General features: G+C 41.7%; 1 protein-coding gene across 13 annotated transcripts in view; it reads right to left on the bottom strand.

Moving 5' to 3' along the window:
• The window catches only part of MRTFA (myocardin related transcription factor A), a 91,220-nt gene that overhangs the window by 8,615 nt on the left and 55,036 nt on the right, over positions 1-27,569 (bottom strand). For 8 of the 13 annotated variants that reach the window (XM_088676637.1, XM_088676641.1, XM_060279814.2 and 5 more), the window contains 8 exons: positions 23,824-23,889; positions 7,907-7,962; positions 6,323-6,398; positions 4,106-4,267; positions 2,655-2,830; positions 1,680-1,838; positions 975-1,228; positions 10-181 (listed from right to left, as the gene is read on the bottom strand). In XM_088676637.1, the coding sequence (XP_088532763.1) occupies positions 10-181; positions 975-1,228; positions 1,680-1,838; positions 2,655-2,830; positions 4,106-4,267; positions 6,323-6,398; positions 7,907-7,962; positions 23,824-23,889 (1,121 nt within the window). The remainder of the gene's footprint in view (positions 1-9; positions 182-974; positions 1,229-1,679; positions 1,839-2,654; positions 2,831-4,105; positions 4,268-6,322; positions 6,399-7,906; positions 7,963-23,823; positions 23,890-27,569) is intronic. The other 5 variants (XM_088676639.1, XM_088676643.1, XM_088676646.1 and 2 more) reach the window with 1 other exon arrangement.

Raw genomic sequence — 27,569 nt, 5'->3', positions numbered from 1 at the left:
TTTGTTTACCTTCATGTCGTCGAGATTAACAGGGAGAGCTCCTGGTTTGCCCACTGGAGTGTTGCTGTTTTGCCGCATCAATCCATTAGAACTGGAAGAAACAGAAGAGGTGCTGCTGACAGCAGTGGAGAGACTACGCATGGGCGGGGCACTACTGCTGCTCTGCTGCTCTCCTGGAGGCCTGAAGGGAGAGGAAAGCAGGAGCTGAACACTGGGCAGCGGAACTGATCACAACACTGTTCTTCGCTGCTGCTGCTGCTGCTGCTACTACTGGAAAGCCCAATGGACATCCTTATGATCTCTTGAGAAGGTGGTCAATAGTCTGCCCTCAAGATACAGCGCTACACAAATGACCCTTCCTAGCTCCATGGTTGCTTGGAAATTCAATTTTGGCAGCCTCGGCAGGTGCTTGCCAACTGTTATTGACTGCCCTTTTTATTCTAATACAGCAGACTTATCAGATATCTTGCTTTATTGCCTATATTCTGCTTGTTGTGAAAACAGCCAGATATGCTCGCAAAACGAAACAAAGGTGTATGCTGAATTCATATCAAATAAATACTCGTGATCTGATACTGAGTCAATTCTATGCACAAGCTTCCATTTCAAGTTAGAGGTGATGGGCGGGACTTAGAAGAACCTTACAAAGTCATACTGCCAACCACACCTGAAATACTTATCTAAATACTTAAAACACGCTGACACTAAACTCTTGAATAACTTCACAGCTTCTTGACTGTCCCAAGCACCTCTGCCACATGCACACAGCAAGCTAGTTCTGAAAGCTGCAAACACTAACATGTTTGCAATACCTACATAGGCAAGTTACTCTGAGCATGAGAGGACAGTGGGTGGTGTCCAACTCCCGTTTTTGGGTGGGATTGGTTGGATGGAGAGACGGATGGATACTGCTAACACAGGACCCCTCATGATTGGGAATTTTTTTTAAAAAAATAGCATGAAGCAACCCATACTTTGGTGGAGCTGGCAGAATGGTTTGATAGTTGTAGTGCTGCTGCTGCTGCTGATTAAGGATCTGAAGCTGCAAGAAAAGCTGCTGTTGCTGCAGGATTTTGGCATAAGATGAATCCATGGGAGGAGCTCCTTTGTCCTGTTTTTGGTCCGGCGGGATGTACTGGTGATACTTCAACTTCTTGACTTTCGGTTTCGGTTCCTTGGATTTTTTGCTGCGCTGAGACTTCTCGCATGAGGACTTGGACTGGCTTTGCTATTCAAAGTGAAAACACAGGTGAATCCAAGGGCAGGAGGGTAACAATAAAGCGTGCAAACGCAGAAACAGTAACAATTAGCATTTGCTGCCATGTTCCATCCATATGGCTGGTTCAAGCTGCCGACCCTTTCCAGAAAATGTAGAGCTACAAGCCAGAGAGTGGGATACATAGTTAGCTTTTGGTGAATTAACTACAAATTCTTCGGGGGGGGGGGATATATGCCCATTATGTAACAATACAAAAGCACAGCAAATGGGAGGCTATATCCCAATTGCCACATGTGGGATAGGGTAGGGGTGTATTTATGGACACAGCAGTTAGAAAGGACTTTTTTAAAAAAGGTTCCCTGGTAGCAGCTTACCATTACAGAAGAACAAGGCCAACAATTCCCACCCAATCTTAAACACACCCACATCCCATCAATTTAAGCCCTTTATAGAAAGGTACCTTTATAAGGGTTGGGAGTGGTTTGGCAGCAGGAGCAACAACGCCGTTGGTGAGATTAGGAGGCACTGGAGGTGGCAGGGGTGGCAGGGGAGTTGGTGGCTGCTCAGATAGAAAGGGGGTCTCACTGGACTCTGCACTGATTTTCAACTGACACACGACCTGCAACAGTAAATCCACGTATGAGATGCACATGCCCATATCTACACCTGTGTGCTTCCCTTTCCAAGATATGGAAGCAGCTTTACGGAGTCAAAATGTATCGATTACATGCCACTCCCAGAGGAAAGGCAGACAAATCCCATTTTTGCAGATTTGTTGCTTCTCACTTGCAGCTGCATGCAAAGAAACAGTACTGTGAATGGGCTCAATTCAGAGGAAGAGCTATAGCTCAGAGCATCGGTTTTGCACGCAGAAGGTCCCAAGTTCAATCCCTGGAATCTTCCAGGTAAGGCTGGGAATGTCTCTTCTGAACCCACTGCCAGTCAGTCTGGACCAGGCATCCCCAAACTGCGGCCCTCCAGATGTTTCGGCCTACAACTCCCATGATCCCTAGCTAACAGGACCAGGGGTCAGGGATGATGGGAATTGTAGTCCCAAACATCTGGAGGGCCGAGGTTCGGGGATGCCTGGTCTGGAGAATACTGAATGAGATGAACCATTGGTCGGATTCAGTATAAGGCAGTTCCCTATGCTCCTGGTACCAGCCCCACTGCAGAGCAAGGCCAGGACCTTATTCCTCCCCCAAACAGGTTACCCCTTTGGGTTCACATTCATCTATTTTCAGCCCAAAGTAAATCAATATAGAAGCTTTCGCTAGCATAATTTTGGTATTCAGGTGTTTCTGCTCCAATCCACAAATGACTCCTTTGGAATCCACTCCTTGCAGAGGACTTTTTTGTTTCCTCCAGGAAAAGGCACCTATGTGGCTGGTGCAGGCACCAAGGCACACAAGAGCCAAGGCTATAATAATCTCACCTGAGCAGGGGATGCTGCTGTAGGGGTGGGAAGTGACTCGCAAACTCGAGCTTCCATTGGGGATGGCACAGATCCCTGGGATTCATGGCTAGCTGGCTGTTCTGGAGACAGGGCATCACTGCTGTCCTCGTCAAAGGAGGAGCTGTCTGCTACCTTTGGGTAGTTCACTTGACCTACTGAAAATAATAAATTTACATTCATTCACTAAACAGATGGAAAGAGGTCAAGGATGATTAGCAGAAGATGGTTCTGGACATCACAAGAAATCTGAGACAGTGAAAAACCAAACAAGCTTTAGACAATTTTTTTAAAAATCAACATCGCAACCTGAGAAGCAATAGTTAACACCAGGATTAACAAGAATATCATCTTCTGCCTCTCTGTAGACAGGTGTAAGGACAACTGGAGCAAGCTTTGTGTCATATCCTGCCTCTAGGCTGGAATGAACAGTTGAGATTATGAAAGCAAAAAAGAGCACCGGAGATAGATATTTTGCCAGTTTTTTGTTGTTGTTTTGTTTTGTTTTTAGAGACTTAGAAGGAATCATCTGTGAGGACTAACTGCTATAGACACTTTTATTCATTTACAATTTATATCCTTCACAAAAAATACTTCTGTATTTCTTAACAAGATTTTATTCTGTGAAAGGAGGTTGGGAGAGGAGAACCAAAAGCCCATTTTTATGGGTGGAAACATGAGAAAAAGGAGAGTTATAAGACTGTGTGACGGAGGAGAAAGACAATCCAAACCTCTGGAGTTGCTTTATGTCAGGCTTAATTCTGCTACTCCCTAACACTTCCCAGAAGTGTGCATGCACACAAAAGCTGATACCAAAATAAAAACTTAGTTGGTCTTTAAGGTGCTACTGAAGGATTTTTTTTATTTTGCTTCGACTCATACCAACATGGCTACCTACCTGTAACTAGAACTTCCCAGAAGATTAATGTTTTCTCATTCAAAACTATGTCCCTTTTCTTCCCTGAAGGATGCTACAGCAAAATAGTCTACCTAAACTAACTACAGTATAAAGAGACCATACAATGGCTATTCCTCTGGCCAGAGGATGGCACTAGCAGACCACACAGCTGTTCATCCTTGTTTTTAAGAAGACCAAACCTTCCAGCTTTCTCTTTTTCTCCTCTCACCTCTCTCTCTCACCAATGCAGGACCACTCAAATGAATGGCTGTAAACAAGTAGATAGGTTTTTAGGAAGGAAAGCAGAATGTGCAAGCTAAGAGAAGACAACCATTCTACGGCAGCTTTTATAGGCATGGAGATCAACTAGTGTTTTTAATACACAGGGGTTCTGCTTCAAGTCTGCCACATGGGCTGGATAACGTAAAATGTATACAGTGCTTTCCTTGGTCCAGTGGCACAGTGAGAGGTGCTAGCAAACTGCCACAGGACCCAACACATGCATGCAGGCCTCCACCTACCCCACCAACCTTACCAATGAGAGCTTCCTTCAGGCTTGATTCTACAGGCAGAATGTTCTTCTCCACCAACTCCATGGGACCTGGCCGCTGGGCGATCTTCTCATTGAGGTCATCGGCCAGTCTGGCCCGCTTCAACTTCAGCTGCTTGGCCTGAAGGGAAGGTTCAGCAGAGGTCTCTGCTCAGGGGAACAGCAAAAAATATGATCACCTCTCAAGTACATGATCTCGGTACAAAGTTGGCAGTTCACTAAGAGCAGTTCTATTTGTTGGCAGCACACTCCCCTCCACCAAGAGCAAGCTGCATACAATGGAAGTTATGTTTGGTCTGCTCTTTTACTGTCATGAGATTTATTTATTTTTTAAGTTAGTAGCTCGCAGTAAACTTTTTTTTCTCAGAAAGAGCTCGAATTGGCCTATAATAAAAAAAAAACCAGCCCCCATTTACTGCAAGTCTCAAGCCCCCACCAAAAGAAAACTGGGCAAATGATGCACAACAGTCAGTGATGTGTAAACAAAATACCTAAGTAAGTTCTAATAATCCTGTTCCTGTGATTTATATTACCTGTTCTTAATTATGAATTTAAATTTTTTGTGACCTGCCCTGGGACCCATTGGTGAAGGGCAGGTAACAATGATGATGATGATGATGATGATGACGACGACGACAACAACAACAAACAAACTGCCCAATCCTGTTCCAACAGCACACTAAACTTCTACTGCCATCCCTTAAAACATTTAGAAATAATTCTCTGGAAAATTTGCTAACCTGCCACCCATCACTTTTCCTTACTCACAACCATTTCTGTACATTCACATTCACTCAGGATCCCCCCCCCAAAGAAAAGGTATCTTAAATGATATGCAGGGGTTGCTGACATGGTGCTCCTGGATGCAATGGTGTCCTTGAAGTCTTCCCTTGGTGTCTGTGATGTATCTGAGGCCCCACCCCTGCCCAGGTCACAAGGTGAGGAGGATGGTTAGCTTTTTCTCCCTTGAGAAGTACAGGTGAAACTCAGAAAATTAGAATATCGTCGAAAAGTACATTTCTTTCAGTAATGAAACTTATTATTTATTTTTCTTTTAATTTTTACAAATGCTTTCTTTTGGAAATTCCACAGTAATAAAGCAAATAGTTACAATAATACAAAAATAAAAATAAACATCGCTATTACATTTCATTAATTACATTCCATGGCGGCTGTCTACCAGCTCCATCTGGCACGCAGGCTGAGACCCTACCTGCCCGCAGACTGTCTTGCCAGAGTGGTGCATGCTCTGGTTATTTCCCGCTTGGACCACTGCAATGCGCTCTGTGGGGCTAATCCAGAATGCGGCAGATATACTAGTGACTGGGAGTGGCCGCCGGGACCACATAACACCAGTCCTGAGAGATCTACACTGGCTCCCAGTACGTTTCCAAGCACAATTCAAAGTGTTGGTACTGACCTTTAAAGCCCTAAACGGCCTCGGTCCTGTATACCTGAAGGAGCGTTTCCACCCCCATCATTCAGCCCGGACACTGAGATCCAGCACCAAGGGCCTTCTGGCGGTTCCCTCATTGAGAGAAATGAGGTTACAGGGAACCAGACAGAGGGCCTTCTCGGTAGTGGCACCTGCCCTGTGGAATGCCCTCCCAGCAGATGTCAAGGCAATAAGCAACTATTTTACTTTTAAAAGACGACTGAAGGTGGCCCTGTTTAGGGAAGTTTTTAATGTTTGATGCTGTATTGTTTTTAATATTCAGTTGGAAGCCGCCCAGAGTGGCTGGGGAAACCCAGCCAGATGGGCAGGGTATAAATATATTATTATTAACCCGCCTAATGACAAATAATTACAATTACAACAAATAAAGGCTTGACATATCTTGCTTTGCATGTCATGCATCTATCTCATATATTGGTTTCACCTTTTAAGTTGCATTACTGAAATAAATGCACTTTTCGACGATATTCTAATTGTCCGAGTTTCACCTGTACATGGGGCTCAAGGAGGAAGCTGGGACCCCCAGCACTTGTTCAAAAACCTATAGCAATTCAAGAATACAAACAGTGTGCCTGGAGGACCTTGATAGCAAAGTACTTTGCTCAAAGTTACACTGACCCACACCAACAGTACCAACCCACCAGCCAGCCAGCCCCAGCTGAATAAGATTAACATACAAGAGCCATGAATGTAAAGTTATATTTATAAAGGGTGGAAATTTACAACAAGCACGCCAAGAATCATACCTTCCAGAATGTGCATCCTCACTAATTCTGATCTCTCTGGCCGGGAACGGATCTTTCGTTTCAGGTAGTCCTCTGTCTGCAAAAATAAAATAAAAGGAAAACAGCATGCTGAACCCAGGTAGGAAGACAGGACTGAGGCAAATAACATACATGATTTTTAAACAGGGAAATTATATTGGATTTTTAAGCATATGACGAGATATAACATTCCCGCATATTTTTACTACCCCTGCCATTGCAGCAGGCTATTGATTCCAGAACGTTTAAGCCAGGCATCCCCAAACTGCGGCCCTCCAGATGTTTTGGCCCACAACTCCCATAATCCCTAGCTAACAGGACCAGTGGTCGGGGAAGATGGGAATTGTAGTCCAAAACATCTGGAGGGCCGAAGTTTGGGGGTGCCTGGTTTAAGCAGTATCTGAGAACCTCAAGCAGAATGGGTCACAGAACTTAAAGCACTAAGTGCTTTGAGATTCTTATGTTGTGGTGTATTAAATTTTCAGGTTGCTTGGGTGTAGGGAGAAATACATCTATTGATCAGGAAACTTGGGGAAAGTCAGTTACTTATCTTGAATCATCAGTCACCTTACAAACTGTATAGCAAATCTGGAGTGATTTTACCCAGGCTCTGATTCTATTAACTTTAAACCAGGGGTCAGCAAACTTTTTCAGCAGGGGGCCTCAGACCTGATGCGAGGCCAGACTATATTTTGGGGGAAAAATATGAACAAATTTCTATGCCTCACAGATAACCCAGAGATGCATTTTAAATAAAAGGACACATTCTACTCATGTAAAAACATGCTGATCCCCAGACCGTCCGCAGACCGGATTGAGAAGGTGATTGGGCCACATCCGGCCCCCAGGCCTTAGTTTGGGAACCCCTGGTTTAAACAAATGTTAAAGGAGACGGAGAAAGAGAAGGAGAAGGAGAAGGAGAAGGAGAAGGAGAAGGAGAAGGAGAAAGAGAAAGAGAAAGAGAAAGAGAAAGAGAAAGAGAAAGAGAAAGAGAAAAAGAGAAAGAGAAAGAGAAAGAGAAAGAGAAAGAGAAAGAGAAAGAGAAAGAGAAAGAGAGACAACAATTCAGCAGCCAGTGCATTCACTTCTCATTCAGCTAACAAGAGGCCCTTTTGGGAAGGAACTGAAATGCTCCCAAAATGAGACATGGTGTCTGCACTCAGTTTCCTTATTTCTCAAGAATCAAAGTTTTCCACTTAGCTTCTGTATTATCAAGCTCTCAGCTAGAGAGAAAATCAAGCAAACTCCAAGGTACCTGAAAGGTGCAGACATGTTTATAATTAAGGGAAACTATCACAGGTGGTGTGCAGAATGGAAACACGCAAGATGCTCAACAGAGAAGCACTTAGAAGAATATGCAAAGAGTTTTGAAAATACATCACAAACGCAATAACTCTCTCTAGACCAGGCATCCCCAAACTTCGGCCCTCCAGATGTTTTGGACTACATTTCCCATCTTCCCCGACCTCTGGTGCTGTTAGCTAGGGATCATGGGAGTTGTAGGCCAAAACATCTGGGGGGCCGCAGTTTGGGGATGCCTGCTCTAGACGCTAACTTGCGGCTTACCCTGGCCCGTTCCAAGCTCCTTCTCTGTTCATGAAATGCAGCTGGACTTTTCAGAGCTGTTGGAAAGATAACAATGAAGGAATTACAAGAGTTGGTCTCACACATTTCTAAACATGACCATGCTACTTAAGTGTCACCTAATTCAAAGTACAGGTGTTACAATTAAATAATACAAGATGCAGTTTCAACATGGTTTTACTGTGTTGGCAACCGCAATAAATCAGAAGCATCAGGGCCAGCTTGACAACCAAGTCAGTCAATGCTTGTTAGAGAAATATATGCTTAGGATATATTCATTCTTTATTATATATGATTTCAAAACATGTATCAAACCTCTTAATTCTGTTCTAGCCTTTCATAAAGTCAAGAGTCTAAAAACTTAGCATAATAAAGCCTTGCAGTTCCTTGGAGATAACAGTTCAAGTCTTAGCCATGTTCTTAGCAACCACATACCAGAAAAGGGTGTTGTTTATGGAGGCTAAGAACAAAGAAGCAGGGTTAAGACTAGCAGATGTGAGGTGTGACGATCAAGTTGAAATCATGATGAATGCAATCTGGACTTTTGCTACTTACTCTTGGGGTATGTAATGAATATTCCTGTGCATGTGAAGAGGACAATATTGAAACAAACCAGGATTTTGGCAATGGATGTGGGTTGTAATGCAACCTTATGACATTCTGGTTCCTGTGCAATGAGACTTGCTTTTCCATTGTCTATAAAGCTCTGTCTCCGTGCCAATTCAAAGAAGGCTACACAGCAAACCCCCAAAGAAGAAACACTTTGTCTGCAGGCATCGCCTTCCTGGACATTTTCAGCATATGGACCAGATCTTCTATCAATTTGGGATGGTTTGAATCCACACAATGGAGTAAGCTCCCATTGCTCTGTCCCAGCTTCTGCCAACCTAGCAGTTTGAAAGCATGCCACTGTGAGTAGATAAATAGGTACCACTGCAGCGGGAAAGTTAATGCAGTTTCTGTGCGCTCTGGTTTCTGTCATGGTGTTCTGTTGTGCCAGAAGCGGTTTAGTCATGCTGGCCACATGACCCAGAAGAGTGCCACAACCCCATAGTCACCTTTGACTGGCCTTAAAGCATCCAGTGGTCCTTTACCTTTTTTACCTTTACCTCTGTCAATTTAAATTCACACCCTGGTATGCTGTCAACCTAAGCCAGCTGAGGAAGTAGCCATTTTTACAAATTGCTTAGTGGCACTCTAGGTCAGGCATCCCAAACTCGGCCCTCCAGATGTTTTGGAACTACAATTCCCATAATCCCTGACCACTGGTCCTGTTAGCTAGGGATGATGGGAGTTGTAGTTCCAAAACATCTGGAGGGCCGAGTTGGGGGAATACCTGCTCTAGGTTTATATAAATCACTTAAATAAATGCAACCTTGCACTGTTCCTCTCAGAAGGCACATGGACAAGAAAGTTTTGATGAAGGAATAATATGACTCTTCACCAAAGAAGTCTCAGTGTAGCTGAAAATTTCAGCACAAGTAGAACTGAGCATGAAAGATGCATGAAGTCTGACATGTCAACACCAACATTACACACAACCACATACATTAGGATTTGATCACTTACAGCAGGTCCACATGCAGACAGGAGCAAGGAAGACGGGTCAAGCACACTTGTTTACCAATACAAAAGTGGTAGAGAATCTAAGGAGTAACGTAAAGAATGAACACCTTCTCTGTCTTTTCTCACCACTGAAGAACTGCCAAGAGAGACCCTATTTTAGGACACTGATCAATTGCTGCTGAGCACTGTACAAGCCTTGGAAGAATCCTTTGGCAGGGCTTTTTCTCTGCCAGATTCCAGTAAGCTCACATTGGCTAGGACTAATAGGACTGCTGTCTGCCAACAAATCTTTTCTCAGCACATTGTGGTAGAGTGCTGGTTGCCAGCTGAGTACTTGTAATGTGGAGTGGTAGCTTCAGTTGCATAGAATCCATGGGTCTATTACAGTGGGCAGAAAAATCTGGGACTTAGGTCCTCCAATCTACCACCAGAAGCCATTCAGCTCCAGGTTAGTGGTCATGCTGGAACCAATCACAGAATATGATACCACACCATATCAATACTGCCTAAATCATGCATCTGCTAAAGGTGTGGTCCTTAATAGCTGCAATTTCCCTGCATTTTGGAGCTTGAGTGGACATGGGAAGTCCTTAACACAACATGTCAAACCAAAAGGGGTTTTGTTAATTGAATTCTGTTATTAAGGTGGTCCTTCTATTCTGATTTTGTGTGTGTATACACACATGGACGACTAAATAACTTTGTGTGGAACACAGCAGACCTCTAGTAAAAACACTGTCAGCAAATGTAGACGCAGGGTGCTTTTTACACATCTTTGAGAGGCTTCTTAATAGTGCTGCAGCTGTGTAAGGATAAGGTAACTGAGAAAAGCTCCTGAAACAACGCTTTTCACTATGTGTTACCTCACTCTCAAAGGTATTCAGAACTACAAGGCATAAGGGTAATTTGGTGGTGGCAATAGCAACCCGTTTAAAGTTTGATCACCTACAGTAGAGTAGTAACCAGTGCCAAAACGCCTATGATACCTTTGTGATCCATAGCAAGACAACCAGTAGGAGGAGCTTTCCTGCTATTTATCTAGAAGTAGTTAGACCCAAACAAAAGTCTTTTTTTAGTATTCTGAGTGATGAAATTCTATTGTTGATGATGATGATGATGATGATGATGAAAAGGAGTAACTAAGAAGCCTGTTATCTTTCAACTGAATCCCCCCAAAGGGAAATTCTCATTCTCACAGGTATTTCTATGGAAAACACTTGGCTTGTACTTCATCCCAATGCTGGCACTAATGCAAAGAAAATAATTTCATTCTTGACCTCTGAAAATGCTGAAGGGAACAAGTCTCTACTTCTCCCACAAGATTCTCTTGGAAGAAACAAAAGATCACTGGTATAGTATGTATTATCAGACTCCATCCAAACTAACCAAACAGTGTACATTTTTCTTGGCTACATAGAAAGTACGTAACAAATGGCCCAGATCTGTCAAACAACTCTACCATGTCAGTTAGGAGATCGACCTTTTCTAGCATGGCCTTAATATATTGTGTAGCTGTTAGTTGCCAAGTTTATGAACTGCAGTAACCCACACACTAGAGAAATAGACTGTCATTTTCAGCTTTTCATTTTTAAAAGCCTTCCATCCCTCAGGATTGTGAAAAACATGGAAACATAAAAGAAATCATTGCTGAAAGCCGTAAGACTAATATCAAGTTATGGTCAACAAGACGGCCTTTGCAGATCCAGTTCAAAGCCCACCATTGTTCCGGGCTTATTCCATTCCACCCTAATTCAATGCTTTGGGGTAGTATTCAACTACTCATCAGTGCAAGGATTTCTGCTTGTACAACAGAATTTCCCCCTCTCCCACCCAGATCTGCTCCAGTGTGTTTCAGGAACTCATGAAAAAGATGTTTGGTAGGGGGAGTGGGCAGGGGAGGTGAAGAGGAGAACATTCCATTTTACATTGCTGACAGAATGTTTACTTAAACAGTACATTGAATACAACCCTTTATTCCCAATATGGAGGAGAGAATCTGCCCCAAAATGATCAAACCTTCATAAAAATAAGAGCAAGGGATATATAGTACTGCCAATTAGTTAGAATATACATATTGAATCTGTGCTGTGTATGCACCCATCTGTTCACTTATTCTAGCCACTATCAAGGAGGAATGGAGCAAGACAGCACCCAGGTCCCTCAAGGACTGCAATGTATAAAGAAAGCATTTAAAGAGGTTGCAGAATCACCTCTGCAAACCTCTAGGTTCCTTGTAACAATCTGTACATAGCCAGTCTTAGATAAGTAGCCGCAGAGGCACCAAGAACATCACTCACTCCAACTTCTATGCATCAGCAACACGACACAGAAAAGTAGCCATAGGCCAATATTCCTTTCCATACCCAACCTTCGCTATATTTTGAAGATTTCAAAGATCCTTAAAGGACATTCATTAAGGTACTGACAAGCAAACAATCTGAAAATTTATTCTAACCCAGAGTAGTTGCCAAACCTAATCATACTATCACACTTACTGATAATCAAGGTAATTAAAAACTTGCTTGAAAAAGAAAAGATTCTAACAGTAGGACTTAAGTGGGGCCCTTTCAAGTAACATTGGTGGTGGCCCTGTTTGATCTGATGAAGTGAGAAGGAGGTACAGTAGTACCTCCGGTTACGTAACCCTCTGGTTAGGTAAACTTCAGGATGCGAAAGCGGCAAACCCGGAAGTATTTGACCAGGTTTCGCTGCGCGCATGTGCAGATGCGGTGGTCCTCAGGTTGCGGAAACCTCGGGATCCGACCGGACCTCCGGAACAGATCCCGTCTGCAACCGGAGGTACCACTGTACTTTGAACAGGACTTTCTCTGAGTATTTCAGTGGTAGGCTCATGGCCCAGGCTGTGTTTTCAGAGGCAGTATGCCTCCAAATATCAGCTGCTGGGAATTGCAAGTGGGGAGAGTACTGTTGCACTCTGATCCTGATTGTGGTCTTCCCATAGGTTGGCCCCTCTGACAACAGGATGCTGAACTAGATGGGCCACTAGCCTGATCCAGCTAGGCTCTTCTGATATTCTATAGGGGGGAAACCCAAGACTTTTAATTTAGAAACTGAAACACAACCAGGGCCACTGCAGGTAAACCAAATCAGTTCCACTAGCCTTTACAAAGGAAGATGCTGGAAAGATAATCAGAATTTTCTGCTCTTTTTGGGAGCTAAATCAGAAGAGATTTCATTCTTCGAGTATTATTATTTTAGCACCAGCTGAGAAACAAATCAAAGCCATGAAGCAAGTTGTATGTTTCTTCTAATCTAGCTTATTATGTTCTATTTTCTTAAAAGATCCAGAGGTGTCGGTATATTCAAGTGTTGTTCCAGGTAGATGTTGTTGGACTTCAACTCCCATCATCCCTAACCATTGGCCATGCTGGCTGGGGCTGATGGGAATTTTCATTCAACCATGGGGTTTGCCCCCACAAGTGTTTGGGTTCTCCCAAGTCTGCTGAAACCTTCTTCTTGTGCATGGATGATGTCATTTTGGCTACTAAAGGATTGGAAGCCAGAATTGAGATCACTTTAAGTATACAATATGAGAATGCTGTAAGGTTGCCATAGCCCTGTGGCCCCAGGCGACAGATAGGGTTTACACTTGATTTATGGCAGGGTAAACGCACATGCTCATAAATCCAAAAATATTCTTACCGCTAAACAGTTGGGCTGTATCTGAATAACAGACTCAGAACATTGTTTATTTTTCTAATAGAAAAGCTTTAGCTGCAAAAGAGTTATTCCCCCCCCCCCCCCTTGTCATCAAGAGTTCCACTTCATTTTGCTTTGAGGAATATACACCATTTCTGAAAGCATGTTTAGCTTTAGTGTCACATGCAAATCTGTCCTCAGACAGCACACTGGATCCCAAACAATCAATGCCTTCCAAGGAAAAAATAAACATAGATCACTTTACTCAGTGCTTTGAAAGAAGTTTGCATATACCTGTTTTGCAACAAAGCATGGGAAATGTAGCATGGGAAATATTCCTCCTTGATGTAGGTGAAGATCTGCACTACAGTGAAACCAATCAAAGCGGCTGTTCATGAGTATGGCACAGGTTTGAAGAGTAAGTATTTGCCATAAAATGAACAGAAAACTATATTAAACACTGTAGTGATATTATAGTAGCTTGCCAGTATCCCCAGAAAAACAGTGAGACCTATGTCTTCTCCGTTTTTAAAATTAGGAGCATTAGCTACAATCCAGAGAGTTGGTACAATAAAGGCTTGCGTATATATCTCATAGCTTCTATTTGTGATGCACCATAAGGGCATGACATTGAAGTAACAACTTTTGAAGCTCTCCCAAATGTGCTTTAGATTTGCAACCTCTGACTGAAATAAGAGAGTAGATCAATTTATCTTAATGATGCTTTATAACTTCCCTTCCTTCCTCTGTATCCTTGTTCTTGCAGCACTCTCAGTCATCAAAAATATGAAACTAACTCCCTGCAACTGTTGGCACATGCAACCCTGAGGCACGGTGACTGAACCTGGAAGTACCATAGCTCAGTGGATGCAGAAGGTCCCACGGTTCAATCCCCAATCTCTCTAGGTAGGGCTGGGAATGTCTTCTATTGGAAACACTAGAAAGATGCTGTCAGTTGGTGTAAACAATGCGGACCTAGATGGACCAATGGTCTGACTCCATAGAAGGCAGCTTCCTGTTCCACCAGAGCAAACTTGTATTAAAACAAATGTCTCTTTGCCAAAGATCCTGAAGTTCCCTGTATGTCAGGAACACATAGTTCATTAAGTCTGGCATAATTTGTTATGCAGGGTAACTTTGTAGTTCACATTTAAAGTAAACTACAGTATCTTTCCCATCTAGTTCAAATGGGGAGGAAATGAAGCAGGGCAGAGAAATGTTCCTTTTTAGCAGATTAAAATTATGAGAAAAGGCGAAGCCATTTAGATAGCATTTCCTCACTTTTGCTACTTATTAACTGCTCTTGAAACACACAGAGAACTTAGCTGAAAGCATGACCAACTAAATACCAGGAGCCATGGGAACAAATGGATTAGTTTATACATGAAATGTAGATAATACACTTCCAGAAATAGTTAGAAAGCTGTTGATAGCTCTGTTTTGTGTTCTCCAAGGATTTGGTTAAAGCGGACTGCATTCTGAACATAGCACCACTTTTAAAAAAGCTTCACACAACCACAGAACACTAATTCAACTGAATGCTGTATATTGCTGGTTCAGATTGTTCATCTTATTGAACACTATATTGGTCGCAAAAACAAGAAGTCATTTGCAACCATTCTAGCATCATGAACCAGAAAGTCAGCTTCAACTACTAGACTACAGCAATGTACCATTTACTCTGAGCTCCCCTGACCCACCAGTCGATAACATTAACTAGTTGTAATTCTCTTTAAAATGTGTTTTAAGTACTTGTACAATAATTTTTCTCAGTTATTAGCTAATCCCAAAATAGAAACATTCCTTCCTATGTTAGATTTCTTATTGATCCCACAAATTAGAAGGAATTCTATTGCGCAAGCTTAATGATTAAAAGACAAACTGGCTGCATTCAGGCAGAATACTTTTGCTTCCATTTCAGATTGACCACAGCTTGCCATTTCATTTCAGACCCAACAAACTGTGCTTGATCTTAATTACAGTTTCTTAAAACAAGACATCTTCATAGTTTAAGAAGTTGGGTTTTTCCAACAAACCATAGTTAAGTGTTCAGACATAATGCTGAACTGCGGTTAATCTAAAATGGAAGCTTCTGATCTCTTCCCTGTGGAAGGAGGAGAGAACACACGAGGCCAAGGTTTGCCGCAGTTCATCCTCATAATGATATATCATTGTTTGGTTTAGTGTTACATGTGAATTGGGTCAGTGTATCTGGGTTTGGACATTGCAACAATCTGTGGTTAATTTAAAAGGAACCAAAAGCTTTCTACACTCTTCATCATGGCTCCTGAGCAGTGGGGAGAACTCATTGCAGCTCATTGCTATAACTCTGAACCATGACATAGGATCATGTATGAAAGACAAGTCCATTATTTCTGTAAAACCCAAAGCTGGTAACTAGAAGTAATATTGACATTTGATGCCAGGGACAAATGTGAGTAAAGTTAAAAGATAGGTAATCTTTATAGTCTTTTCAAATTCTTGTTGACAGGCTTCCATGTCATTCCTATACTAATCACAAAGGGGCACTAGAGAGCAGCACAACCTGTCAAGGATGGGGTTCCTGCAGCAATGCCCTCTCCATCGTGGTTGTCTCACAACAGGGAGAGAGAGGCAGAGGTCTATGTAAAGCGCTAACCACAAGACCACTGTGCTTGCAAGGCTATATTTTCACAATCAATTTCTGTGGATTTCCTTCCTGCTTGGTGGTTTGGAAGTGTTGACAGTATCCAACAACCTACAAAATGCATAATGGAAGGCACAGGGCAGATGTCTCCTGTGGTTTCACCACATAATTTTATTAAATATGCTCTACAATATGGACATTTCTGTCTTAAGACGATAACTGCACTTGAAGCATGTCAGGAGACTAGTAGTCTTTTTTTAGCCTTATACAGTCATACCTCGGTTTAAGTACCCCTCGGTTTGAGTATTTTCAGTTTAAGTACTCCATGGACCTGTCTGGAACGGATTAATCCACTTTCCATTACTTTCAATGGGAAAGTTCGCTTCAGGTTAAGTACGGACTTCCGGAACCAATTACAGTCATACCTCAGGTTAAGTACGCTTCAGGTTGAGTACTCCGCGGACCCGTCTGGAACAGATTAATCCATTTTCCATTACTTTCAATGGGAAAGTTCGCTTCAGGTTAAGTACGCTTCAGTTTAAGTACTCCACGGACCGTCTGGAACGGATTAATCCACTTTCCATTATTTTCAATGGGAAAGTTCGCTTCAGGTTAAGTACGCTTCAGATTAAGTACAGACTTCTGGAACCAATTGTGTTTGTAAACCGAGGTAACACTGTATATAAAACTGTTGTGGAGGCCACTACACCCAATGTTTTTGTATAGGAGGCGGTGCTAGTTTTGGACACACAATTCAAGTACAGTACAATTCTAGTGATGGTTCTTCTCTGTGTGGGATCTGGGCATCTTTTTCTCAACACTTAGGTGAGCTTCACAATTATTGTAAAACATAGTGCATGAAGTGGTAACTAGGACAGGGGTGGGGAACTGAATCCAGCCAGCAGACCAGATTCATATACCTCCACCCTTGTGCACCATGTAACAGGTGGGCAAGACCACATACCATTCAATCCCCTAACATCACAATAGTATCAGGTAACCCATATGGTATACAACATTTTGAAACATTGCAAAGTCTTTCCAGATAGTGTCTGCATGCAAACCCCTTTTTCAAGTCTAGGCATATGCCTGGTGTCATTCATTCATTTTCTATGCAGCACTTCATCAGAGAGGATCACAAGGCGTTTTACAATATAAAAACACAATAATACATAAAAGGCCAAATACTGTTTAATTAGCAAAAGGCCTAATTAGTATGATAGCAGGTGGATATGCTTTGACCATATCAGCCTTGCAGGCCAAATGATAAGGTCTGGAAGGCCTAACTGGGCCTTAGGGCCAGACATTTCCCACCCCTGAGCTAGAGTTTAAAAGAAAAATGTATCAAAACAATGTTCCCACTGGACAAAATTCCGGTATCTGCTTTACTCATGTAAAAGCATGAAGTGGCTAATAATGGTGTTGCAAAGTTTCTATTTTGTAGCCTATCTGCTATACTATTTTTTATTCCTCAAAAAACAACCCCAAATCCTTCTCATTGTGAGTTGTCAGCTAATTCTCACAACAGCCCTGTGAAGTAGGGTTGGGCTAAGAGGCAGTAAGCTACATGGCTGAATGGGGAATTGAACCAAATTGGTCTTGTCTCATTAACTACTACATGACACTAGTTCTCTACCAAATTCATATGAAAATTTCAAAATATGAAAGTAGGATGCCCAACAGTATCTAATATTCCTCTCCCCTCTTTTTGCTGTCATTTGGAGAAGCTAGAAAACAGCTGTACCCTCTCGCACTTGTTCACATTCAAATTTCAGTGCAAATAAGAGCGGTCTCTTTTCCACTTGCCAGAAGGCTCAAGGGAAAGGCTGAGTAGAGAAAGACTCCTATGGTTCCTCATTGTTCCCAAAATACCACAAAGGATGAGAATCCTGCCTTTCCCTCAAGCTCTCTTCAAGCATCAGAAGACTCAAGGGAAAGGCACGGTCTACTCTCGTTTGCCCAGGTGTTTGGATAATAAAAGTGTGGGAGAGGTCCCTGCCATTTCTTACTTTCTCCATAACGCAGGACAAATTAGAGAAACCCTTGTCTCTCCCACAAGCCTCGTTGTGCATGCCAGATAACTTAGAGGAAGAGACTGGCAGCAAACACCAGCAGAAACTGGCCAGTAAACCTCAATGCAGATACAACAAATATAAACATCTGTCATATACTGATCAATCTACTCTGTCTACAATTGGAAGGGGGGGAATCAGAACCAACGGACCACTGTAACCCCCCTGACCTCTCTAGCCAATCCTTGAGACTCACCCTAGGACACATCTCTTACCAGCCCTGCAGATACTTCTGACTTCCATGTAGCTGGAATGTAGAATGTCATGCTGTACAAATGGAAAAGTCGCAATTTTGCCCATGAAGCAGTGCGGCCCTTGGGCAGAAAAGGGTTTCCCACCCTTGATCTACAATGGCTGGTGGTAGAGGCTCTCCAGCATTTCCGACACGGCTCTTTCCAAGCCCTACATGGAGATACTGGGAATTAAGCCTGGGGTGCCTGCATATAAAACATGTGCCGCTGAGCTATGGTCTTATCCTTGATACTCTAGTTGAGTTGTGTGTGACATATATATGCTGGCTTTCAAGAAATGAAAATGTTAACTTCATCTAGAAATGGTGCTTTTAAGTTAGCTGCTTGAGATAGCCACAATGCATTAGGAAATGCTGAACTGTAGAGTATATGCAGGTTTACTAGCTCCCAGTCTGACAAAGCCCATCACATTTTACAAGTTTACTCAGGGCAAAATAATATTTCACTATTAGCATACCAAGAAAGTTAATGAAGGCACACAATGTGGTTTTAATTCCACTAGTTTAAAAAGTAAAAGAAGTAAAAGTACAGCCAACAGCTTGCATTGTTCTAAAAGGAGATGGGTTGTTTTGAATGGGTATTTAAGCAAGCTTAAGTGTACTTGAGAAAAATAAATGTAAAAGCTTCCTATTTTTTTCTTTTCCATCCTCAAATGCAGATCTGTTTTGGGACAAACTGCTCTGACCTCAAATCTGTTCTAGGAAGAATGCCCAAAAATGCAAAGATAGGATCCATTTAAGTGAGTAAAAAGGGACCTATCAGGTCCTTGACTGCAATCCCTCTCCTCCCTAGGCATTTCACAAGTTGAGTAAGTTCACAAATGAACTATATATCTAGAATATGCAGCCCCCAGCCTTGCCTTATACATACTGAACTGTTTAAATTAAGGAAGTTTAACAAAATACTCATATAATCTGAATCAACGGGACTGGAGGACACAACAAGCAGAAGCGTCTGGCCTTTTGTGGTTTCTCTAATTTACAACACTGCCAAGTTAAAATGAACAACTTCTAGAATCTCTCTGAACTGCACACTGGCATTATGGTCAGCCCATACTATTAATAAAGCAAGATACCAGACCTCATAATGTAAATTCAGTCCTCTTCCTTCTCCTCTGGTGATTAAAGCCTTTATTGTTTGTTTATCATGTGCTTGTTTTATGTAAACAATTTTTGGAAGAGAAACCCAGAAGAATCAAGCTTCCCTCAAAAGCAAGGTCAAGGAATGTCATTATAACATACCTGAATATATTTACACTGAACGTGCACAGAGGCAAGGATGGAGGACAATTTATACATTTCTACTATTATGGCAGCCACTATTCTATACTAGGACCAGCAAAGGTGCCTTGATTCTAAATTTTCATTAAGATTAGCAATAGTCAATCTCTACAGTTTTATCGTAGAGAGCTGGACCATAAGGAAGGCTGATCGCCGAAGAATTGATGCTTTTGAATTATGGTGCTGGAGGAGACTCTTGAGAGTCCCATGGACTGCAAGAAGATCAAACCTATCCATTCTGAAGGAAATCAGCCCTGAGTGCTCACTGGAAGGACAGATCATGAAGCTGAGGCTCCAATACTTTGGCCACCTCATGAGAAGAGAAGACACCCTGGAAAAGACCCTGATGTTGGGAAAGATTGAGGGCACAAGGAGAAGGGGACAACAGAGGACGAGATGGTTGAACAGTGTTCTCGAAGCTACCAACATGAGTTTGACCAAACTGCGGGAGGCAGTGCAAGACAGGAGTGCCTGGCGTGCTATGGTCCATGGGGTCACGAAGAGTCGGACACGACTAAACGACTAAACAACAACGACAGTTTTATCACACTTTAACATCACACCAAGATGCAGAATCAGGGCTGAACTATGCAAACATGGGCTAGTTCTCCAATGCTTTCATTAGAACAAAGTATGTATGCATATATATATAAGCTATTTATATACCACTTAAAAAAAATTCCTTCAGTAGCACCTTAAAGACCAACTAAGTTTTTATTTTGGTATGAGCTTTCGTGTGCATGCACACTTCTTCAGATACCAGATATTCTTCAGGTATCTGAAGAAGTGTGCATGCACATGAAAGCTCATACCAAAATAAAAACTTAGTTGGTCTTTAAGGTGCTACTGAAGGAATTTTTTTATTTTGCTTCGACTCAGACCAACACGGCTACCTACCTGTAACTATATACCACTTAATCACTGAAGTTTCTAATCTGGTTTCACTCTGGAACACAACGGGGGGTAGGTGGTAAAACCTGACCCTCATCCCTGACACTGGAATCACTGTGACACTGGAACAAGCCAGGCCTCCATCTCAACTATCTCCTTGTGCCCCTATACTTTATCCCAAAATGGTTTCCAAAAATAAAGCACTGCACTGGGGGCCTAAACCAACCTGCCAACCATAACAACAGGAGGACTGGCCTCCATTAACAAGGCCCTCTGCATACAGAGATGCACAGCACCCTACAGCCCCTTCCTCTACATGCATACCTAATTATCAGAGTGATGGGCACTTAACTAATAATAGATTAAAACAACAGTATGAAGTGTTTTATAGTTTGAATCCCAGCATACTACACAGAATGCTTACTCCGTGTATCTATGATAGTGATTGGGAAAATGTACACGCACACACCCCACCAGATAAAAATTCTGGGGAATGATGGGAGTAGTAGTCCAACATCTGGATGGCCATAAGGTCCCCATTCCTGATCTATGCTACAGGTAAACCCTAGCAGCCAAAAGACATGTGCCTGATAAAGTGTAGTCAATAAACACAAAAGAATACAGTGGTATTACGAATTACTTACGAATGTTTCTACTTATGAACGGAGCTCCGTCCGCCACCTTGGATGCGGTTTAGATAGGATTTTTTCTACTTACGAATTTTTAGATAGGGTTGCTTCGACATACGAATTTTTTCTCCCAATGCATTCCTATGGGATTTGACTTACAATTTTTTTCCACTTACAAATGTGCGTTCGGAACACATTACATTCATAAGTAGAGGTACCACTGTACAAATAAGTAGGACTGAAACAAGAACCAACTAATGAACCCAAGTAGTCAATTAAAGTTTTAATCAACCTCCACTCAACCATAAAGCTCGCTAGGTGACTGTGAGCCAGTTACACTTTCTCAGCCTATCCTACCTCAAAGGGTTGTGGTGAAGATAAATTTAAGTACATTGCTTTTAGCCCACTGAAGGAACGGTGGGATAAAATATAATTATTTTGAATGGATATGGCACTTCATTGATCTAGCAATGGCTACATAGCATAGGAAGGGATGACAAGGGTTGTGTGGCCTCCTGGCAGAGATCTAAAGCCAAGGTTTTGCTTGCTGTCATCAAGGTGGAAGACACTGGTGATACTGCTGCCTGCTCCTCCAGTCAAAAGCCTGGCCAACCAGTAGGGAAGACCGTGTTGGGGGTGGGAGGCAGAAAAGGATGGGTACTGGGTTCCTAGAAGCTCCTCTTGTTGCTTCTCACTGAAGCACAATAGTCTGGGGAAGGGCAGGCAGGCAGGCTGTGGGTCCCCAACAGCTCCACCCACCACTAGAAAGGGAAATCCCCAGCACTTTGGAGTTGCTTCCTCACAGAGATGGCTTGGGTCAACCTCATCTCTCAAATTTCAATATACAAAAAAATAGCTGCACACCGACATTTAAAATGAAAATTAGATGCATCTTATTAAAACACTATGAACTGAAACCCAATTCTTTTCTTCCACATCCCCACTTCTACATTTAAAAAAAAACAACTGATGCAACAATATAATTCTTTGGTCTAGAACAAATATTTCTTCTGATCTATCCAATGTATCAGAGTTGTATGTGTTTTCTTTTCTTTTTTAAAAAAAAATCCTGGAGAGTATGTCTGAACATTTAAAAGTGTCCATTAACATTCTAAATCTAGAATTTATTCATGTGCAAGCCTAACTGAACAATTAATAAAGTAAAACTGATGGTTAATTGTCTGAAAGTGATTTAAAATTGAATGGCAGGCCCACAAATGAGATATGAGGGTGGCAGTGAAGAAAGGGGAAAGTGAGCAGCCCTAGTTTTGCAATAATACATTTTCAACTAATGGTATTCTGTTTTATGCTATCCTTGACAAGTTTCTTAGACACTCTCTGCACTAGAGGAATAACATTCACTAATCTGCTTGCCAAATATGTCTGTTTATACTGAAAAGATCAAGTTTTATATTAGTTTTCTGCCTATAATACACCTATTCAAAACACCTGGTTGCTCTTAAATTTGTTTACATCTAGTGCCACTGGCCACAAAGCAAATCAGCATGCATACAGAATCCAGACTCCTGCCTATTGGAATTACAGAGGCAGCAACGGAAATAGCCCAATTAGCTGCTAAAACACTTCAATGGTATCCGAAAACCTATCAAATCCATTATAAAGAAGGTCACTTGGAAAACAGCCATTCAACATGCAATTGTTGGCATACATTTTACTACAGTTGTCAATTCTGAAATTAAAGATGCTGAACAAGTCAGCATGAGGCACTGGGGGGTCTGTTAGAGCCCCCTTTACACTGGGGTTCTGTTAGAAACCCCTTTGCTCACAAAAGACACAAACAAACCAGAGAATCATGGAACAATTTTTTTAGAATTTGACAAATTTTATAAACATGCCAACTAAAATCATATGTCTGAACATGAAGAACAGAAACCAAAAGTGAACAGAATCATTTACTAGTACTGTATCAAGATATAGGAAAATATATGTGCAAGACAGGGCCCTCCAAACTCCTCTTTATTTGCTTTTCAGCTTTTAGAGAGTCAGGAACTTCCCCCAGAAATAACTGTGTACTTCCAACTAATCAACAGACAAAAATGTTTATAGGCCAGCTTCACATAAAGTCCCAGTTGTTATTGCAACAGCTAGGACTTGCAAAATAAAATGTTGATATATCTGGATGCTGCTTATAACTGGAAGAAAGAAAATCCTTCTAACCCAAAATGAGTCGTCTAGTAGTCTTGTAGCAAAACAGCAACATGATATTGGTACACTGAGCTGATGGTTGCACAATTCTTAGCAGAGCCAACACCTTTGTAAAGGCATCAAGGCAAATACAGAACATGTAAAAGTAATTCAACTGCTTTTCTACCAGCCCTCTACCAGCTCTCCTGATGCATTTGTCTATTTAATCATAACTTTTCATACACTAAAAAGTTATTTTCGAAGCATTCCTTAGCCCTGCATATATTCATTTCATCGTTGACTTTAGCCACACCTAGTGAACAAGCTATTGCAGCACTATGCATCAAAAACTGCTGGCTGCAGTGAAATTCTAAACAGTAGCAAATGCAGAAAAAAATATTTGTTGCTGGAACATTTTATAGCCAGGGCACTACTAAGCATGTGTGCAGCCACACTCCCAGCTTAATGGCAGGAAGCATGCTAAGAAAATGACTACCATGCACCCAGTTTTTCACGTTTCTAGCATGGCAACATCTTCCCATAAGTCCTTCTTTATCAGGTAATACAGCCACATCTTACTCTGTGCAGCAACCAACTTCCAGAAAATAGATGCTAGGGTACCAGTCCTAAAAATTAAAAATGGCACAAGACTCCACACACCCTACATGGGGATTGAAGTGGAAGGGATCTTGGAAGGGCAGATGTTTCAAAGCTCTCTCATCTCAATAAAAGACTGTGTATTCAAAGAGAAAGAAGAAGTTTAAACAAGTTATACTTACGAGGCATGATCCCTTGGCTAACCAGCTCCTCGCGTGTTCGTCGCTGCTGGAGCTTCAACTGTAGCACTGCAATGAGGCAGACAAAGAATTAAGTGCGGAACAGGTTACTGTGACATGCCACAATGCAGAGCATATTTTTCTCTTCATTTTCTTTTCTTTTAGCTCCAGAACATTAGTGTGTAGGAGAGAAGCCCTGTCATCCCCACCCAACTCTTAACTCTTGCAATTGCAGAAGTGGCCTCAGGCACCAAGGTTTCCGTATTCTGCTGTAGACAGCGGGGAGAGGAAGTTACAAAGCATTTTAGCAGGTTGATAAAAAAATCCACAGAGTATGAAAACAGGGCCTGTTGCTCAACAACTCCTGCAGCACCACAATCCTTTGCAAACAATGAAAGCATAAAAACATGGGGACCACACAAAAAGACTCCGATCCAGTAAAATGCAGAAATTCACATTTACCAAAGTTTTCATTCATATACACCTAAATTTATCACTAACAACTATACTGTCAGTTGCATGGCTTGTCCCCATTTCTTACAACCAACAGGTTGTACCAAAACTGTTTCCTAAAAATAAGATTCCAAGAAAAAATCCTCTTAAGGATTTGAAGAGTTCAGCGTAAACCATCTACAAGTTTATACTGAAGGGCACATAACATGGATCAGTGTCTTCTGAATCTGAATGTACTTTAATTATCCTCACAATCCATGGAGTTAGTGACACAAGGTATATTTTACATACTCTCTCAATGTATGCTTACAAATCATAGTGGTATTAAAATATACTATAAATTGTGAGAACAAAACAGAAATAAATTCTGAGTAGCATATCTGCAGGAAAAGGTATTATGTTATGTGTATCTTTAGACATTTTTCCATGCAGAAATAGGCACAAAGATAATGAAGGTGAGTATACCCATAGCTATGGATACACACAATATGTTATACTGTATATGCAAATCATGTTGCAGTTATGTGCTTATAGAAGGTGCTGATACAAGTTAGCTGCCCCATTTAACTGAAAATTATTCTTGATCTGGTCCTCCACATGGTGTTAAGAGGCACCAACTAAAGCTGTTTGGGCTGTTAGGGTTTGAAATTAGCAGGGCGCCCGGGCGCCCAAAGATTCTCCATTTGTGAGCACCTCAAAAAGTCTGGGTGCCATTTTTAACGCCGGGCTGACACTCAAGAAGTCTATGAATAGACAATATGTTAAGGAGTTTAACAATAAATACTGTTTTGAAAACACCAAATTAAACATGTAAAATGTTTAAAGTGTGATATTAACAATGTGTCACTTATGTGAGTTGCATATTAATTCATTCTTATCAAAATAATAAATAAAAAGTGTTGCCGACCCTCCCCCCCCCAGTGGCGACTACATTCTTTTGGCGTCCACAACCCAGGTCCCAGAAGCCATTTGGCTCCTAATTTCTCTATCTCAATTTCTAACGCTGGTTATGGTAATATAAAACCCAACTTTTGTATGGCCTTTTTATGATTGTGCAAGTTTTGATTTCCTAAAGATTGAAATAGCGTAAGTGGAATATAGAACTTTTTTTAAAAAATTGCTTTCATAAGTACAAGGCAATCAATCATTTGTTAACTATTCAAGTGACACCAGTATTACACAAGTAAACTTAAAGTAATTCTGCAAGATGACAACATACAAGCATGTTTGTATCATATCCTGAGTGCAAAAGTTTGCAAAAAGTTACAATATAAACTGGGATCAACTCTCTTTAGAAGAAATATAGAACAAACAACTTCGAACATCATAGACACATTCAGAAATAATTTCCAGAGAGGCAGTTTTAGTGTGTTGCAGAAAAACAACAACAAAAGAATCTTGTGGTACTATAAAGATTAACACATTTATTATGGCATTAGCTTGTCTGAACTAGTCCACAAGTATACATCTTTGAGGTATTAAGTACACATTTCTATACTGCCTTCATTTGAAAAAAAGCATTAAAAATAATCTTACTGCCAGAACAGTGTAGCAATAAACTGAAGCCACTGAAGGGTGGGTCAAAATAGTACTGCATGAACCGTTTGAATCGGAAGTGAAAACACCCATTGTAACCAGATGAAAGTATACGAGAGGAACTTAAGGTAGGCTGAAAGTAGTTACTCAAGAAGCCTGCTAGAATGTAATGCTGAAAGGCTGCTGTCAAGTAGCATACGCTTTCATGCTGAAGGGAATGGAACAACTCATCTAAAATCGTTAAAGCTGCAACGAGTCTACTGCTAGTTTTCCAAAACCCACTTTCTTTTAAAACACTGTTTTAAAATATTTGCATTGTTGAAGTTTATAAACACTGCCCCAACTCAAAATTCTGTTTGTGCTTTGATATGTGCGTAAAAGTTCCTCACCAAAGCCAAACCAGTATGGGGCTACCAGTTCCAGCTACTTTAAGCTTCTAGGTAACAATCCATCTTGCATCCAGCCCACATCCCCACTTCCCACACTTTCCAATCGCCTGCATGACCACCAGGCCACACAAGCGTTTATATCCTGCGCTGAGTGCTTTTGCATCTGATAGCAGGTCTGAACCATTTCCCTTCCACATCCTTTTCGGCAGCTAGCTGAAAGCGTTTCTAAACTAAGCCCATGACCCCCGCCCCCACTTGGAACTCTCTAGGTTTGATTAAAGTAGGCAGAGTCACTTCAGGCTTGCGGGGTGAACCTCAGAGTGAACCCTCTGGCCACCACTGCCGTGGGCGACTCCAGCTCCTCTCTCCTGCTCTAATGAAGTGTCAGTGGGCCTCTCCACAAGTGACAGCAGAGAGGATGAGGAGGTGGCAGCCAAGGCAAATGCAAAGGAGGATAAAGTAGCAGCAGCAGCAGCACAGAGCGAGAAGTGACCCTCAGCATGTTAAATTAAGTAGGCGCTGCCCTTTGGTGATCAAATTCTATTAAGACTATTACCCATTCTGTTTATACATTGTGCCATTGTGATCATTTTATTTATGTTTTGTAAATTTATAACATTTAAAACATAATAAATAACTGCCACATTATTTCACCTCAAGAGGTAGCTGGGGCTTGTCAACCTGGGAGGGCAGCCCATCTAGGAGAAGAAAAACTGATCCTAAACCTCCACTGTTTTTCAGGAGAAGAAAAAGCTAAGGAGGAAACCCTACACAAATCCAGACTGGAGTCCCTAAGACAATTGGATGGTGCCTTCTGGCAACTCCTGCAGCCAAGCTGGTGCCAAACATATCACTCTGCTTTCCTTTGGATCACCATCAGCGAGGCTGGGGGGTGGGGTGTCTTGTTGTCTGGGCAGCCCAGGACCTCCATACACACTGCCCAGGCTTGCATCCTAAGGTGGTCACTTGGTGCTGCTAACAGAATGGTTTGACTTCACCCCCAGAGGCACACTCCATTATTTCTCAAGACAGATGAATACTAACATCGATTTCAATTCAGCACTAACTGCTAAGCTACCAATGCAAATAACCAATGCAAATAAGCAATAAAGAGCTCAAAACCACACCCCCATCCCCAATTAATCTGAAGTTTATTTGAAAAGGTTATATTCTTTTCTTGCTATGGTGACCCTGACAGCTAGCAACCAATTCATATGAAATGTTCATATTCCCTTCTGAATCATGAGTGCTCACAAAACATACTCAGCATAGAAGGTATGTGGTTCGAAGTGTGAGACCATTAAGAAATAAAAATTAAGGCGCTTACAGTGAAATTGCTGAAAGCTCAAAGTGCTAACCAGCTTTTAAATG

The sequence above is a fragment of the Zootoca vivipara genome, chromosome 9 (assembly GCF_965207765.1).
Source record: "Zootoca vivipara chromosome 9, rZooViv2.hap1.1, whole genome shotgun sequence".
Lineage (NCBI taxonomy): Eukaryota > Metazoa > Chordata > Lepidosauria > Squamata > Lacertidae > Zootoca > Zootoca vivipara.
The sequence above is the reverse complement of the archived record's forward strand: the minus strand, read 5'-3'. Positions and strand labels throughout refer to the sequence as shown.